The following is an 18,070-nucleotide window of genomic DNA, read 5'->3' on the forward strand; positions in this document are numbered from 1 at the left end:
ACGTTTAACAAAACAGAACCCATTTGTCATGAAAGAAATGGGGGGAAATTGGTATTAGCAGGGAGTCCCTTCCAGTCCATTTCAGGGGGAAATGACAGTTGTCAGGGGAGGCTGCTGTTTTATGGCAGCCATGTTTCTCCAGTACCCCAGAATTAGGAGACACTCTGGGGGGAAAGACAATGGCTACCTGAAATATACTCTGAGTCGAGAGTGGATTTCATGCTCTTTATTCAGCTCATAGTAGTGAGGAGGAGTGGAAGTTCTCCCAGAATGTCTGCTTTATATACATTATTTACACAGTGGGCCCCACATGATTGGCTAATTCCGGGATTCACCTGTAGGCCAATCAGGTTGTGGATTCACTTCCACCTGGAGCTGGATTGGGTGGCTCCTGTGGACCAATCAAACTGCTGCAATTTGGACCCTATTGTTCTAGGACCAATCAGACTGCTGCATTCTGAATCCTATTGTTCTAGGACCAATCAGACTGGTGCATTCTGAATCCTATTGTTCTAGGACCAATCAGACTGCTGCATTCTGAATCCTATTGTTCTAGGACCAATCAGACTGCTGCATTCTGAATCCTATTGTTCTAGGACCAATCAGACTGCTGCATTCTGAATCCTATTGTTCTAGGACCAATCAGACTGCTGCCTTTTGGTTCCTATTCTACTCAGTACATAACACTACCTGTAGGAGGGGGTTCAGCTGTTGTTCTACTGCTGCCACTGCCCCAGGAGGAAGCAAAATATATTAAAGAATTGGGAGGGGGACACAACCCGTCAAAATGGATGTGGATACCAGGACAAATGGAACGCTAATGAAAGAAACAGGAAATGAATCAGATCTTAACAAACTGAGCAAAGCTTTCAGTAATTACTGTAAAATGTAATGTTGAAATGATTTTTTTCCAGTTCTGCATCAAGTCCTGAATTTAGTTTCTTGGTAGTATTATTGCCTTCATTGTAACATCCTTTCAACCTATGAAGTAGATCGGTGGTGGAGAGAGTGTGATGGTTATATCACATGTTTTGGCAGGAACCCCATGTCTCCTGTGAAATCTAGCTTTCCCCTAACTGTTCATCCACCTTACGACATTGTTTTCATTCCCATATGTTGCATACATAGCAGACATTACCTTTCAATTAGATGTTTATCCTTATTAGTTATACTAATCAGTAAATGTTCCTGATATGTAATTAAGAAGTAAATATGGTGCCCTAGAACACATATACTGGTAGTCTTATGTTCTTTACTGTAGGGTTGTGCGTCTTATGCCCATCCAAAATAAAAGGCATAATGACACCTTAATGATAGCTCACACCCTACAGAATTATACCAAGGATAGCTCCAGTTCTATAGTGTTTTTTCACTGAACAAAGGAAAAGCTCTTTCTGGAATGTAAACTTACTGTCATCCCGACTGCAAAAGTTTGCAAAAGAACTAAAGTGAGCCATTTCCCCGTAATGATCTACTCACACCTTCCTTGCTTCCTACAGAGGGCAGCTAGAACTGAAATAGCATGCTATTCTATCTGAAAAATGCCTTTCTTGAGAAAACTGGTAGGTTGAGTGTCCTTTGTGTGCTGTTGCAATTGCTTACCTCACCCACTGTGATGTAGCACCGTTGCCCAGATAACCAAGTTCTAGCTAGGCTTGGTGTCATTTGATTACAGATGACCCTGGCCCAGCACAGAAGGAGAAACTACCAAAATGACAGTCATGCGAACAATCTGAAGGTCATGCCAGGCCGTGCCAGAAAACTCTCCAAACATGAACATCCTGAATGCTCTCCTTTCTATGATATTTGCATTGTTGGCTGGGCTTATCCTCGTTTTCTGCATCACCATCATGGCTTGTGTCCTGCTCTTCAGCACGAAATTAACCATCACAATGGGCAAAACTAAGATGGTCACAACATTTCAACAAACGGCTCCCGGCGAGGAATTTGCAAGGCCCATCGTCACATCTGAACCAACCGTCCTAACCATTGAATTTGATGAAGCGGAGCTTTTAGCCAAACTAGTCAAAGAAATCGCTCCCAATTATGGCATGGTGGGTGGTTTTCCTTTTCTTTTCACTTGCAAGAATGTGCCAGCTGCCTTTCTGGATCATACTGAAAACTCATCTAGTGTAGCAGCAGCTGTCAGATGCTCTGGGAAGCTCCCAATGTGATATTTGTCCCTAGCATCTGGATGAACTCAAATGTATACTCTAGATAGACATCTCTTCCCTGCATTTGTTCATCCGTATGATGGTGCTGTGGGTTAAACCACAGAACCTAGGACTTGCCAATCAGAAGGTCAGTGGTTCGAATCCCTGCGACAGGGTGAGCTCCCATTGCTCGGTCCCTGCTCCTGCCAACCTGGCAGTTTGAAAGCACATCAAAGTGCAAGTAGATAAATAGGTACCGCTCCGGTGGGAAGGTAAACGGTGTTTCTGTGCACTGCTCTGGTTTTCCAGAAGCAGCTTAGTCATACTGGCCACATGACTCGGAAGCTGTACGCCGGCTCCCTTGGCCAATAAAGCGAGATGAGCGCCGCAACCCCAGAGTCGGCCACGACTGGACCTAATGGTTAGGGGTCCCTTTACCTTTACCTTATGATGGCCAAATTAAATGTAACGGGGCCACTATTTAGGCATTCCGCTCATTCACACCTAAAACAGAGATTTGTCATCTTAATTTAGTGCTAAAAGAGTGTGGGAGAGGAACACAGAATCTGTCTTATACTGAGTGAGTTTACCGATCCTCCTAGTTCAGTATTATCCATACCAGCTTTTCCCAACCTTGTCTCTTCCAGATATTTTGGGCTATAATTCCCATCATCCCTGATCACTGGCCATGCTAGGTGGGGCTGGTGTGAGCTGTAGTTGAAAACATCTGGAGGACACCAAGTAGGTGGAGGCTAAGCTACCCCTGAGATGCCAGGAATGTAACCTGGGAGGATCAAAGCATGGAAAGTATATGCTCTACCACTGAGCAACGGAGAGGGATATGGAAACCTCACCCCTCTTGCACTATCCCTCTCCTCAATCCATTGCTCCAAGAACCTTTCTCTCCTCTTAATTCCAGTGCCAGAAGTTATCAAAGAATAGCGATAAATGCTTGGAGCAATGAACCAGAGAGGATAGGAAAGGGAGAAGTTTGGTGTCCTTCTCCTGTGTACTTCTGTTAGACAAGCACATGTCCACCATCCCTTTGTATGTACACAGAGTATACATATGAAAAGAAGTACATTTCTGTTATTCTGTGCATCTACAGTGGTACCTCGGGTTACATACGCTTCAGGTTACAGACTCTGCTAACCCAGAAATAGCACCTTGGGTTAAGAACTTTGCTTCAGGATAAGAACAGAAATTGTGCTCTGGCGGCGTAGCAGCAGCGGGAGGTCCCATTAGCTAAAGTGGTGCTTCAGGTTAAGTACAGTTTCAGGTTAAGAACAGACCTCCAGAATGAATTAAGTACTTAACCCGAGGTACGAATGTAGTTCGATCCCATGGCAGAGCATTAAGTAAAGTAAGAAAAATACAGAACACCATTTTGGCTTCTTTTCTTTGCAGAATTAATCGGGGGGAAATAGATAACAGTAGATTGTCATAAATCCGAATTTATGTGTTTCAGCCATTAGACCCGCTCTAGAGACCATCACAAGCAGCAGAAAGCTGTATTCCCACTGCTGTGTGTGAGAAACTTCTCTTCACCCTTTGAACAGATGGTCAGTGCTGTAAACACCACTCACTTACTAGTGGGGAGAGAGCAGAAGTAACTCCACAGCTGTCATTAAAATATTCACTTGCAGGCTGCTTCTGTACGTGATGAGCTCTCTCTCACACAGTGGACAATTCCATGCTTGTCTTTCTTCCCATACACAGCAACTTAGCTAGAGAGCAAGAACTTTGCATGCACAAAAATGGAAAGCAGAGATCACGCAGTGCTAAACTCTTGGCATTACAGGACATTAATTTCCCACAACCACATACTTCAAAAATAAATGTGTAGCACACCATTCAGAAAACAGAGGAGTGTGTTCATTAAAGAGATGCATTACAGGAAAGTTCCAAACTCCACAGTAGGACAGTGTCCAACATAGTAGTGAGCATACTCTCAGGTTCTCCAGAACTCTTCAGCAGTCCTTGCTTAACTATTGCTCAGTATCTTGTGAGCTTTTGGATGATCCTAATAAAAGTATACGGGGACGCGGGTGGTGCTGTGGGTTAAACCACAGAGCCTAGGACTTGCCGATCAGAAGGTTGGCAGTTTGAATCCCCGCGACGGAGTGAGATCCCATTGCTCGGTCCCTGCTCCTGCCAACCTAGCAGTTCGAAAGCACGTCAAAGTGCAAGTAGATAAATAGGTACGGCTCCAGCAGGAAGGTAAACAGTGTTTCCGTGCTCTGCTCTGGTTTGCCAGAAGCGGCTTAGTCATGCTGGCCACATGACCCGGAAGCTGTACGCCAGCTCCCTCGGCCAATAAAGTGAGATGAGCGCCGCAACCCCAGAGTCAGTCATGACTGGACCTAATGGTCAGGGGTCCCTTTACCTTTACCTTTAATAAAAGTATTGCTCTACTGGTGATTTTGGGATTTTTCTGAAGGGCCAACATAGCCACCTTTCTTCCTGTGTGCCTTACGGCACATGAATGTCTGAGACGCCACAGCTTGTGTAATATAGAGTGAGGAAGAATTATTATTATTATTATTATTATTATTATTATTATTATTATTAATTTATTTATTAAATTTGTATACCACCCCTCATCTGAAGATCACAGGTGGTTTGCAACCTAAAAATCCAACCCAAAATACATAACACAAAAACAAACCAATAGCCCCACTCCCACAAACACATTTAAAAGGCCATATTTTGTTTAATCAGCCAAAAGCCTGGTTATAGAGAAAGATTGTCACCTGACACGTGAAGATATGTAACAAAGGTGCCTGGCGAGCGTCCCTGGAGAGAGCTTTCCACAAATGGGGAGCCACGGCAGAAAAGGCCCGTTACTGTGTTGCCACCCTCTGGACCTCTCATGGAGGAGGCACACAAAGAAGTCCTCAGGTGATGATCAAAGGGTCCAGGTCAGTTCATATGGGGAGAATGACCTGGGCATTTACCCCTTCAAGTCTCATCTTATTCAAAATTCACTAGGAAAGACTCTGAGGCAAGTGCCTATGTTTCAACCTTGACCACCACCCCACCTCCAACTATAATATGGGTATAAATAGTACTGGTGTGTCTTAGACAATTTTGTAAGGATTTGTGAGAGCATATGAGAAGTGCTTTGAACCCTTGAAAGGTGCTGTATGAATATATTTTTATTATTTATGAACTTGTGAAACACCAAGTCAAAGAGAAACCACCAACCATGTTTTCTTTTTCTTTTTTTATAAATAATTTTTATTAATTCACAACAAAAACACACAATAATTTCACATCCAATTTTTCACAAAGTATTTCTTTTCTGGACTTCCTTCAGCTTTTCCGTAAATCATTCGTAGTCATTATTTAATTTACGCATTTCTTAGGTTTGTATTGTCATTATTTGAGCCTTTCTTTTTCTATTCCCTTTTAACAATACTTCTCACATTTCACAGTGCTTCTTTAAGTCCCTCTACCGTTATCTGTCCCTCACTTATACTTTCCAGATATTCCACAAATTTTCCCCAGTCCTCGATGAACTTTTGGTCTCTTAGATATCTAATCTTCCCAGTCAATTTATCCAACTCAACATAGTCTAACAGCTTCATTCTCCATTCTTCCATTGTCGGTATTTTCTGTTGTTTCCATTTCTGAGCCAGTAACACTCTTGCAGCTGTCACTGCATATTGAAAAAATTTACTATCCTTTCTCTTTATCTCATTTCCTAAAATTCCTAACAGAACTCTGGCTTCTTTATAAATGTATATTTTAGTATCTTCTTCAGTTCATTATATATCATTTCCCAGTATCCTTTCACTTTCTTACATTCCCACCACATATGGTAAAAAGAGCCTTCTTTATCTTTACATTTCCAACACTTATTACATGTCTTATACATTTTCGCTAATTTTACCGGTGTTATGTACCATCCATAAAACATTTTCAAAACATTTTCTTTTAATGTCATACATGCAGTAAATTTTAAATTCTCCTTCCATAATCTTTCCCAGTCTTCAAATTGTATGTTATAACCAAAATCTCTGGCCCAATGTATCATTACCGATTTAACTTCCTCATCCTTCAAATTCCATTCTAGCAACAACTTATACATTTTGGATAAAATTTTGAAATCATTATTTATTATTTCTGTCTGAAATTTTGAATCCTTGTCTGCATAACCACATTCTTTAATACCTTTCCTAAACATTTCACTTATTTGAAAATAATGCAACCAGTCATATACATGTTCTTTAACCTGTTCATATGGTTTCATTTTCCATTTTCCTCCTTCTTTAAATAACAATTGGCCATATGTGATCCAATTACCTCTCATATTGATTTTCCTTACACTCATAACTTCTAATGGAGATAACCAGTGTGGTACTCTAGGTTCTAATAGGTTTTTATACCTATCCCAAACTTCAACTAAAGGACCTCGGAAGATGTGGTTCTCAAAACCTTTATGGATTTTCTTCTTCTCACACCATAAGTACACATGCCATCCAAATCTGTTATCAAACCCCTCTAAATCTAACAATTCCTTATTTTCTAATTTTATCCATTCTTTCAACCAGCAAAGGCATGATGCCTCATAGTATAATTTCAAATCGGGCAGGGCAAAGCCTCTTTCTCTCACATCTGTTAATAACTTAAATTGAATTCTCGGCTTTTTGCCCTGCCAAATATACCTTGAAATCGCTCTTTGCCATTCTTTGAAAATCCTGTTCCCCTTAATTATGGGGATAGCCTGAAATAAAAATAACATCCTTGGAAGCACATTCATCTTAATTGTAGATATTCTGCCCCAAAAGGACAGTTTCATTCTTCCCCACACCTCCAGGTCCTTTCTTATTCCATTCCATACCAGTTCATAGTTGTTCTTAAATATTTTTAGAGGTTAACCATATTCCTAAATATTTCACCTTTTTAACCACTATCTCTGTTTGCTGTTGCATTATTTCTATTACACTTTGGTCCATGTTCTTCGCGATCATTTTCGTTTTCTTCTTGTTTAGTCTAAAACCTGCCACTCCTCCAAACTGTTCAATTTCCTCCAGTACTTCTTTAGCAGTACTTATTGGATCTTCTATCGTTAACACCAAGTCGTCTGCAAATGCTTTAATTTTATATTCATTTTGGCCAATTGTCACTCCTTTTATTTTTCTGTTTTGTCTTATCGAATTTAAAAGGACTTCTAGCACCGTTATAAATAATAGTGGCGAAAGTTGGCATCCCTGTCTTGTTCCTTTTGATATCTTTACCTCTTCTGTAATGACATTATTTATAATAAGTTTGGCTTTTTGTTCTGTATAAATTGCCTTTATTCCGTTGAAGAATTCTTTGCCAACATCCATGTATTCTAAATTTTTCAACATAAAGTCCCATGCTATGTTGTCAAATGCCTTTTCTGCATCCACAATCATTATGGCTTGTTTCTCATTCCTGGCAGACAGATATTCCACAATATTGATTATATTCCTTATATTACCAACCATGTTTTTGTTCGGAGTCAATTTAGTCCGGGGGTCCGGCACACTTCCCTGCGCGGCTCTGACCTTTCTCAAAGACCTTTGACTCCAGCAGAGTAAACACAGCAGAAGGAGAAGCAGGAACGTTCTGTCGTGTGGTAATAACTCAGGCTGAAACACAGCAGTCTCCTTATCTTTAAAGTCTTTATTTTCGTACAGATCAACACATCGTAAATCTTCCCGGTGAGACGCAACCCATGTCGACTCTCTCCGTGTGCGACTAGGCTCACACTGCGTGCGTCTTTCTCTCTCTCTCAGAGATACTGGCCACTCCCAGTGTTCTAAACCCGCCCTCAGAATGTGAGGCGTCATCACTCAGAACTCTTAACCCTGTAAGTTCTGAGCCACTCCCAACAGTTTTCACTGCTTGCCCAGAACTGCTAAGACAAGGTGGGTTTGCCAGGCATAGGAAGTTTTGGGTTGGGCTGTGCAACCCTGATCACAGTTGTCCTATAAAACAATTTATATTTTGATTTCCCAGACCAACAGACAGGCAACTGTTACTGACCCATCAGGCAGGTCGCTGGTTAACTTAACATTCTTCATTTTCACTGGAAAAGATTATGCAGGTCGCTGTGAGGAACCAAACCTGGGCTATCGTCTCGCTGAATGTTCAACCTAGCAACAGCACTTGGAACACAGATCTCCACCTCAAGGAGGACAAAGCAGAAGTCAAAGGCACAGAGGAGCATATATTGGTGTTCATCTGCAAGCAGCTGAGTGAAAACTGCACCTTAGAGAATTATGAGTCTCAAAAGAAACCCGTCATTCAGAGCCTAGAACTCAGCGATGTCATCAAGGCCTTCTTGCGGGCTTTTCGTAATTCATATCAAGCTTCCCCTGTTCAAGAAACCGATGCTTCTGTGGATGCCAAGACTGAAGAGGAAGAAATCTTCCAGAGCAGTGAGGAGTGAACTTGCGTCTACCACTGTCACCCCAGAGACGGGCACAATCTGCCCACAATGTGCAACCTTTAATGGGATATCACCCTGGCATCTAACATATTTTAAAGGCAAAGATAAAGCATTTGACTGGTGAGAAATCGGCACTGTTTTCCATTGTTCAGGATGTCTTCTTCACAACTCCTTAATGTACAGAAGTCACTACGTCTGAACCTTGCCAATCTTGGGCTGCAATTCTGTATACCAATAACATTCCCTCCAAAATTTCTCCAATGAAAATAGGGATGTCCTACTCAATTATAAAGGGATGCGGGTGGCGCTGTGGGTTAAACCACAGAGCCTAGGACTTGCCAGTCAGAAGGTCGGTGGTTCGAATCCCTGCAACGGTGTGAGTTCCCGTTGCTTGGTCCCTGCTCCTGCCAACCTAGCAGTTCAAAAGCACATCAAAGTGCAAGTAGATAAATAGGTACCACTCTGGCAGGAAGGTAAATGGCGTTTCCGTGCGCTGCTCTGGTTCGCCAGAAGCGGCTTAGTCATGCTGGCCACATGACCCGGAAGCTGTACGCCGGCTCCCCTGGCCAATAAAGCGAGATGAGCGCCGCAACCCCAGAGTCGGCCATGACTGGACCTAATGGTTAGGGGTCCCTTTGATCTGGGATCAAATGAGAAACCAGGGCAGCTTCCCTAAATTCAGGACTGTCCCTGGACAATAAGGACACTTGGAGGGTCTGCAATAGCTCCTGTAGTAAATTCCAGTGAGTTTTATAGGACTTTCTCCCAGCTAAGTGTGTGTACAGGACTGAAGCCTCACTCATATGATTACTGTAATTGATTAATATCTCCCTTTTTTTGCAACTCTAGTCTTAAGTAACGCAGAGCAGCAAATTAATCTGAATTGGCCTAAAAAGCCCAATGGGAGAAGAGGACCCTCAGGCTGGATATGCACAAAACCATCATGAAAATCCATTCTACGTTCTTAATCTGCAAGTATAACTCTGGGAGGCAGAAATAAAACCCAATCTCTTCCCTAAGTGACTCGTGATTAAGAGCCAATAGACACACTGTCTCCTCATTAGTTGAGGTGCAGTGCGGAAGTCTTGAGGGTTGCACGGCAGTAATGAAAAGCTGGAGTTAGTCCATTGCCATCTGTCATTCTCCCCCCTGCTAACCCACTCCATTGGACGCCTAATTTCCTGTGAATAAGTGTTTCTAAAAATACAGTATCTGCCTTTAATACAACAGAAACACATTGGGAGGGCTGCAACACAAAGCTTACCCTGTGCATTTTCACCCCAACAAACTTTGCATCCCCACCGGGAAATCATACTTCACATACATTCTTGATGTAAGCAGGGACCTAGGAGAAAGTCAGGATAATCTTTCAGCTTGAGACATTTTGTTTTATTCTGCAACCCTCTAGAGTGTTCTGTGCCATAATTAGTTGGTTACTTTTTTTAGTGCACTAAAAAAGTGTTGTCTCTCACACACATACACATCTTTTCTTTGGATTTCCAAAATTCTTTGGCAGTGTAGGAAAAACAAGACAGAGGAGTATAATGAGCTCCAGAACTGACTAGGATTTTGGTCACTTTCACACCATGCAGAAAGATACAGGGTCACCTTAATCTCTGTGCCTCAACATTGCCCCCAGATTTCCCAAGCCAGTCCCTAAGGTGAACGCAGACGTATGTCCCTTAACCAACACAAGGAGCAGCCAAGTATTACAGCTCTGGGAAGGCCATGCCTGCCCCCTGAAAGTTTCTGGGAAATTATGCCTGACTTCTGTTGTCTGCCACTTTCTGCAGTGACTGGGAGCTGCCCATTTGCTTCTTGGAGAAGGGGTGTGGCTCAGTGGTAGATCACATTCTGGCAGCACTATTCTGGAAACCTGAGAAACACACAGTGGCTTACCAGCTTCAGATGAAGGCTATGAGAGGGGGACTCTGCCAGTCAGGACACATTAGCTAGAGAAGTGGGTATGAGAAATAGATCAATCTAGGTCATGTTTTACATTTCAAGCTTATATCTTGGTCCTTCTGAAATTAAAGACTCTTTTTAAAGGAGTCCTTCACACAAAATTACAATTAAAGGTTGGCTTTCAGAAAGTGACTCAAATGAAGGTATTCAAAGCTTAATCTGTTACTTTGTGATTCGAGGACCTGTCCCCTGCTTGGGAATAATAAAGACACGTGGACACAGTATATTAGGTTAATGGGCTAGAAAAGGCCACAACTTTATTGATTACAGCATGTGAGAAGGTATTGGCTTAGGCATTGGACAACACCAAATTTGACTCCACCCACTCGGAGAGGGGTGAGTCTGATGAGGGGTTAACCACCAGTAGGGGGAGCTGGTTGATGCAAATACAACTATAAGCTCTCCCCTGATGTCACCGGGGGTCGTTCCAGGGCCCCCCGCCACACAGGGCATCGGACAGGATCCACGACTGCCAGATTCCTTTAATGGAATACCCATAAGTGAAGGGGTAGGCGATGGCCACACCTTGCCCTTCCATACACCAACAGCACATTCCAATGCCTAACCAATAGCAGGGAGAGCTGGTGCGGCCGCATTTGAGTGGCTAAACCACGACCCTGTGGTGTCACCCGATTGGGTGCCCAACTGGGAGGCATGGCGTGCCAGCAATGATGTCAGGGCAGGGGGCAGAACGCCCCCTGCATGACGCGGGAATCGGCTCCTGCTCACAACCCCTCCCCTCCGGAAGGAGGAGAGGCTTTGCCATTCATGGACAGCTTTATGCTTTCTTTGATATGATTCAATGTTCCCCATTTCTAGGCATTCACCCCTCTTGGAGAAACACATTGGGATACTCTGGCTAAATTAATGTTATCTAAAAAGAATGCTTTTACAACTTCCCCAAGAACATTCTGCTCAAAAGCCAGGCAGTGACCGATGAGGAAACAGTGGGCCTGCTTCAGAGTAATGGCTTCAAGAGTGATTATTCAAACTACTTTTTAATCATTGCTGCTATTTCTGATGTTCGGTCTGTAACGGAAGCAGGAATTGCTGGTGCTTCCTTCTTTGTCCCATGTCCAGAATGGAAATCAATCCTGCTATTAGGATCAGCATCCACTGTTCTTGCTGCTTTCCATCCACAAACGATGCCTGATTGATTACATGTCATCCCAGCCTCTTTGCACTGTGTTTCCTTGGCACTGAAAATAACGGGATGGAATAACACAATGACAACGTAGCTTGGATAAATTTTGTAATTATTACATAGGTTTACCACAGTGGGCAGTGAGATGAATAGCAGTCTTAGATGGAAAATGAACTGCAGTGGAATGGAAACAATGGTGCCTGCTCAGTCAGTAGAGCATGAGACTCTTATTCTCAGGGTCATAGGTGATGACTACAGGGAGGAATGGAAAACAATGGCACAATGGCATCATCCACACATAAGGTGGAGGTATCAGGAGCAGTGAAGCAAATTACTGTTGACTTGGAAGGGACCCCAAGGGTCATCTAGTCCAATTCGGTGCAATGCACTAAAACCCCATAACCTGACATTTTTGTGCCTGTTTCTAGCCACTGCTTCCTCTCTCTGATGCTGCTTGGCAACCATTTTCTTCTTCTCTATCCCTCACTGAGTGATCCAAGCCAACCAGGAATCTCAAAGGGAACATGATGATGACATCACATCAGCACAGAGCCAATCAGGTTGGGCTGCATCATGATGTCACTGGGAGCGAATGAAGCCAGGTTAACCACATTGTAGCTGTCATGTCCCTTTGCAGCATTACCGAAAGGGGACACATTTGTAGTGGGAGAATTATTCAGATTATAGTCGTTACACTTTTCTCTTTTTGGTGTGGCCTTTTCGTTTAGTCAAGCATGGCATTGTTAAGGCTTTAAACAGAATCTGTTTCTTCCTAATAATAATAATAATAATAATAATAATAATAATAATTTATTAATTACACCCCGCCCATCTGGCTGAGTTTCCCCAGCCACTCTGGGCGGCTTTCAGTTGAGTGTTAAAAACAATACAGCATTAAATATTAAAAACTTCCCTAAACAGAGCTGCCTTCAGATGTCTTTTAAAGATAAGATAGCTGCTTATTTCCTTCACATCTGAAGGAAGGGCATTCCACATGGTGGGCGCCACTACCGAGAAGGCCCTCTCTCTGGTTCCCTGTAACCTCACTTCTCGCAATGAGGGAACCACCAGAAGGCCCTCGGCGCTGGATCTCAGTGTCTGGGCTGAACAATGGGGGTGGAGTTTAGGGCTTTAAAGGTCAGCACCAACACTTTTAATTGTGCTTGGAAATGTACTGGGAGCCAATGCAGATTTGGCGGCCACTCCCAGTCACTAGTCTAGCTGCCACATTCTGGATTAATTGCAGTTTTCCGGTCATCTTCAAAGGTAGCCCCACGTAGAGTGCATTGCAGTAGTCCAAGTGGGAGATAACTAGAGCATGCACCACTCTGGAGAGACAGTCTGCGGGCACGTAGGGTCTCAGCATGCATACCAGATGGAGCTGGTAGACGGCTACCCTGGACACAGAATTGACCTGCGCCTCCATGGACACCTGTGAGTCCAAAATGACTCCCAGGCTGCACACCTGGTCCTTCAGGGGCACAGTTACCCCATTCAGGACCAGGGAGTTCCCCACACCCGCCTGCCCCCTGTCCCCCCAAAACAGTACTTCTGTCTTGTCAGGATTCAACCTCATTCTGTTAGCCGCCATCCATCCTCCAGCCTTCCTTCCTGTGCTGTGATACTATACATCCAACTTAAGTATGTGGTGGTGGAAACCCCTTGAGAAATTATCCAAATCTTAACAGAACTCTCCAGGCATCCCTTAACATTACTGATATTTTACCTGAGGACCCTCCATACTCACTTTCAAGGGAAATTTCAGTGTGGCAATTCTGGCTACCTTTCCCTGTCACAAAAATTTGCCCTGACTTTACCTCAGGTAACAGGGGACTTGTCTTAAGTGAATCAGCAAATGTATCCTTCAGCATTCTGTGGCAAAAAAAAAGTCCATAAAAAAAGGAAACAGTCAGGGAGAAAGAACCCTGCTCCCCACCCCCTCCAGCAGTTAATTCAGTTCATTGCCAGGCATCTGCCAGGACTGATTCAGAATAACAATGCTCTCCTCTGAAAGGAACTGGGCTTGTTTTATTTATTTGGACGTACAGTACACATCTATTGAAGTCCCTTGGCACTTTAGTCTTTTCAATGCGCCAGTGCAAATGTAATTAAACTCCACATTTCTATTTAAAGCATTTGAAGTCCGTCATAAATAAAAGTTCCTATTCTCTGTGACTTTGCAGGGCTTTCCCCTCAAGGGGGTCACAAAGAAAGAAAATGGGGAGCAGGGAGACCCTTCCCCTCTTTATATGTCTGTCTATAGAAATATTTTTCTATAATTCATTCTGGAGGTCTGTTCTTAACCTGAAGCACCACTTTAGCTAATGGGGCCTCCTGCTGCCACTGCGCCACTGCTGCACGATTTCTGTTCTCATCCTGAAGCAAAGTTCTTAACCTGAGGTACTATTTCTGGGTAACCTGAAGCGTCTGTAACCTGAAGCGTTTGTAACCTGAGGTACCACTGTATTGTCTTTTCACACACCCCCAAAAAAGGTGTCGCGGCCGTTTTCAACAATATAAATCTCAATGCAATCAAAATTAAGAACAGAAAAAGTCATTTAAAAAATTTAAAAAGCCACAGTCTGCAAGGTTGAACTACGCTGAAATCCTGGTGGAATTAAAATATCTTAACTGCTTGCTCAAAAATACTGAAGGACTAATCTGCTTCTTTTTGGAGGGAGTTCAAGAACCAGGGCAATGACACCCCAAAGGCCCCATCTTGGGTTCCCACCAGGTGCATCTCAGCTCAACATGCTGAGCTGAAGGGGATGTTGGACAACCTGGACAGAGTAATAAAACGATAAGAAGCAGCTCACTCTTCCCATTGCATCAATAAATGCAAAGGTGCAATGCAGAACTCCAGGATGCCACCCTAATTATTAGGAGTGTTGATATAGTAGATGCTCTCCTTCTCCTGGAAACGCTTGCCAGAATCTGTGACAAACAATTGCCAAGTTTGGGGAGAAGAAGAAAAAAAGTTATATAAAGCAAACTCATAAGACTTTTTCATTTTTTTTGTCTTGCTGCATTAGGAGCAGGTCACACGTCTGTAATACGATTCCCCAAATGCTTTTTTGTTTTTAATCACTTCTGCAAAAGAAGGAAAAGAAAAGAATGAAATGACTGCTCCTCTTCTGATTAGCTTCGCTCTCCTCTCTCATTTGTTACTTTAGTACAAAGTGCTTTAGCCGGAATTAGGTCAAAGTCTGCAAATAATCCCTGGATATAGAAGAAGTTTTGTTGAGAAGTTTGGGGCTAGGCAGGCCAACATCTTGTTCAGAAATGGCATGGAAATCTATTATTATTATTATTATTATTATTATTATTATTATTATTAATATTTTGTAGCTTTAGTTCATATTTACCTCAGAGAAAACATGGCTGGAGCCCATTCCCAGCACATGGAACATTATGGAGGAATCACTGTCGTAAATGGTATCTTATGAAAATATGCCTAACTGATTTATATAACAATTGGCACATTATGTTTATTCTTTTACATGACTGGACCAATGGAATATGCACTATGAAATTGATATGGATATTAATTGTATGATTGCTGTACTGTATAAAGGTAAAGGGACCCCTGACCATTAGGTCCAGTCATGACCGACTGTGGGGTTGCGGTGCTCATCTCGCTTTATTGGCCAAGGGAGCCGGCGTACAGCTTCCGGGTCATGTGGCCAGCATGACTAAGCCGCTTCTGGCGAACCAGAGCAGTGCACGGAAACGCCGTTTACCTTCCCGCCAGAGCAGTACCTATTTATCTACTTGCACTTTGACGTGCTTTTGAACTGCTAGGTGGGCAGGAGCAGGGACCAAGCAACGGGAGCTCACCCCGTCACGGGGATTCGAACTGCCGACCTTCTGATCGGCAAGTCCTAGGCTCTGTGGTTTAACCCACAGCGCCAACCGTGTCCCAGGTGTACCGTATATATTATTGTAATTGATACTGTTCTTTAACATTCTAATTTCAGTTTTATAATAACTTTCATTTTAAAAAAAGAAATGGCATGCAAGCAAAGATTCCTAGAGTTGTCTATTCATGGCAGTTTGTTGAACTGCAACAGCACCAGCAGGGTGGGGGGAGGTAAGCAAGACAGTGTCTGAATAGCAATCAAAATATATATTTTGGTTGCTGGGTTTCCCTTTTGCTTTGTTTTTAACTTTCAGTACCAGTTCACTCTTTACTTGAAGAAAATGTCTTCAAGAGGTCCTATATTACAGTGAGAAAATTTCATCAATACCTGTTTCTGTGATTAGCCGACAACTACGAGAGTGTCTGGGGCAACCCAGCCAACTGGGTGGGGTATTAAAAATGAAATTATTATTATTCAGAGGCATAGCCTTTTCAGTGGTGGCCTCACATCCACAGAAATACCTCCTTACTGAGTCTCCCTTTCTAGTTGCTTATAAATGGACTCTTACTTACTTGTTTTGCTTATCCTTTGTGGACTGATTTCTTAGGTTTAAAACCCTCTTGATTCATGTATGCTGGCCTTATATTGCTGAAGCTACCTGATGCTTAGATTGCATTTGTATTGTAATTGTATTGCTTTTAGCTGTAACTAGAAGCTACTTTGTTTGTCTTAAAAGGCAGAGTACAAACATTTACAATTTGCTGCTGTTGATCCTTTTCTTTTCCATGTTATTCTGTAAAGCAATCTTCTCTGACCTGTTTGCTTCTTGCTGTCTTGGACTAGAGCTCCCCTCCCCCCTAGCCAGCAGGGCCAATGGTCAGAGATTATGGAGGTTGAAGGCTGCAGTAAATAATGGGCATTGGTTGTGCTCTCCTTAGTACTGGGCAAAATTCCTTCCTCACTTTTGTCAGATCTTTCTTTCCAGTGAAGGCTGAGAGTGGAAATCCATAGCTATTCTTTTTGTCAGGGAGAGGGAGAAAAAGTCTTCAGACCTTTTGTGGTGGAGGAGAATGTGGAGCTTATATGGACCACATTATGAGACGGTCCAACGACTTATTTATTTCTGTTTTCTCTTACCTTTAAAAGATATGCTCCAGCTTGGCTGAACAGTCATCATGGAGGTAGCCATCTTTTTTCTGAAGTAGGCTCTGTGGATGACCTATCTGATTGGAGTATGACAAATTACGGGGTGACTTTCCAGGGACATTTGAAAACCCATTTTCAAAGTGTGCAGGAATAAAGAATCACTCAGACCCACACAGAATTTAAAGTGTAAGCACCACTGACACCATCCACCTGAACTCTACACCCTAATATCTGTTCCTTCCTCCTAATCACAAGAAGGTTCCCTACCCCACTAAACCACCCAAATTGGAGAAACGTGAAAAGACAAAACATACACAGGCATATTATCCACCATGAAGCTATTTGGGGCTTGGTGTTCTGGCTTGATTTTTATTTTGTTTTCTCCCCAGTTGTGCAACATCTAGCATATTTTCTTCAGCTTATCAGCATTTTATTTTAGACACATCACATTTGTCCAATGCCTTTAAATATTTTACTGCATATACAAGATTTTTGTCTCCGTTTCTGCAATTATTTTGTACAGTGCCATAAATCATTCAATAAACAAGCTGGCACTTCTATCAAGATCTACCATACTTTTCCGTGTATTGGACGACCCCATATATGAGATGCCCCCTATTTGGGGGGACTCAAATTTAGGAAAATGGGGGGAAATGTTGAGCTTTTTGGGGGTGGATTGTTCAGAGCTGTTGAGCTTTTTTAAGGGGGGAATGGCGAAAATCGCTCACCTGCATGTGGCTGTCCCCTCTCTGGCAGAAGCTGCCTATCATTGCATCATTGCTGCAGTGTCAGCCAATCAACACCAGCCCTTGACGCAGCAACCAGTAACAAGCCCAATCGCCACTGACAACTGCGGCAGCAACCTATCAAACGTCCACCCTATGCACTATCCATGTATAAGACGACCCCCACTTTTTAACATAATTTTTAAAGAAAAAAACCTAGTCTTATACACGGAAAAGTATGATAATTTCTAAAGTGAGAAGGTTTTTGATTCAGGCTGGGCACCAGAAGCTGGTCAGTGGATCATTCTCAACATGAAGGATAGACATATTTCACAAGACTTTGTGGTACTTTGCCCTGCAAAAGGCCTTGTTCATACATCATCCCAACATGCGGTAATGGCATGTACGCAATGGAAGTAAGACTCTGGTTCACACCCCTTCTCCTATTGTGCAAATCAGAGCCTATGCCCATTTTCAAGATGCATACACTCCCAACCTTGGGCTAAAGGGACTGTGAAGGTGCTCTCTCCCTCTGATTGATTCTACCCACTATGAGGGAAGGCTCATAAGCCCAAAGAGTGCTCCTGTGTCCCCAGTGTATGTAGAACTTACAAGATGAACCAGCCCAAAGCTGCAAGATATCTCTTCGGCTG

General features: G+C 42.9%; 1 protein-coding gene across 2 annotated transcripts; it reads left to right on the top strand.

The window, feature by feature from the left end:
- The first annotated feature begins 1,649 nt into the window (after positions 1–1,649).
- LOC310770267 (uncharacterized protein) lies at positions 1,650–9,596 on the top strand. 2 transcript variants are annotated; one of them, XR_014552007.1, is made up of 3 exons: positions 1,650–2,054; positions 8,224–8,697; positions 9,427–9,596. XR_014552007.1 is itself a non-coding variant. In XM_083630842.1 (2 exons), exons 1-2 carry the CDS (start codon positions 1,773–1,775, stop codon positions 8,575–8,577), a joined length of 636 nt encoding a protein of 211 aa, XP_083486968.1. In that variant the 5' UTR covers positions 1,650–1,772; the 3' UTR covers positions 8,578–8,705. The 2 variants fall into 2 exon arrangements, 1 of the variants encoding a protein (XP_083486968.1); XM_083630842.1 differs by lacking the exon at positions 9,427–9,596 and having other exon boundaries at positions 8,224–8,705.
- Positions 9,597–18,070: the final 8,474 nt, after the last annotated feature.

The sequence above is a fragment of the Podarcis filfolensis genome (genome assembly GCF_964270895.1).
Source record: "Podarcis filfolensis genome assembly, chromosome: 9".
NCBI lineage: Eukaryota > Metazoa > Chordata > Lepidosauria > Squamata > Lacertidae > Podarcis > Podarcis filfolensis.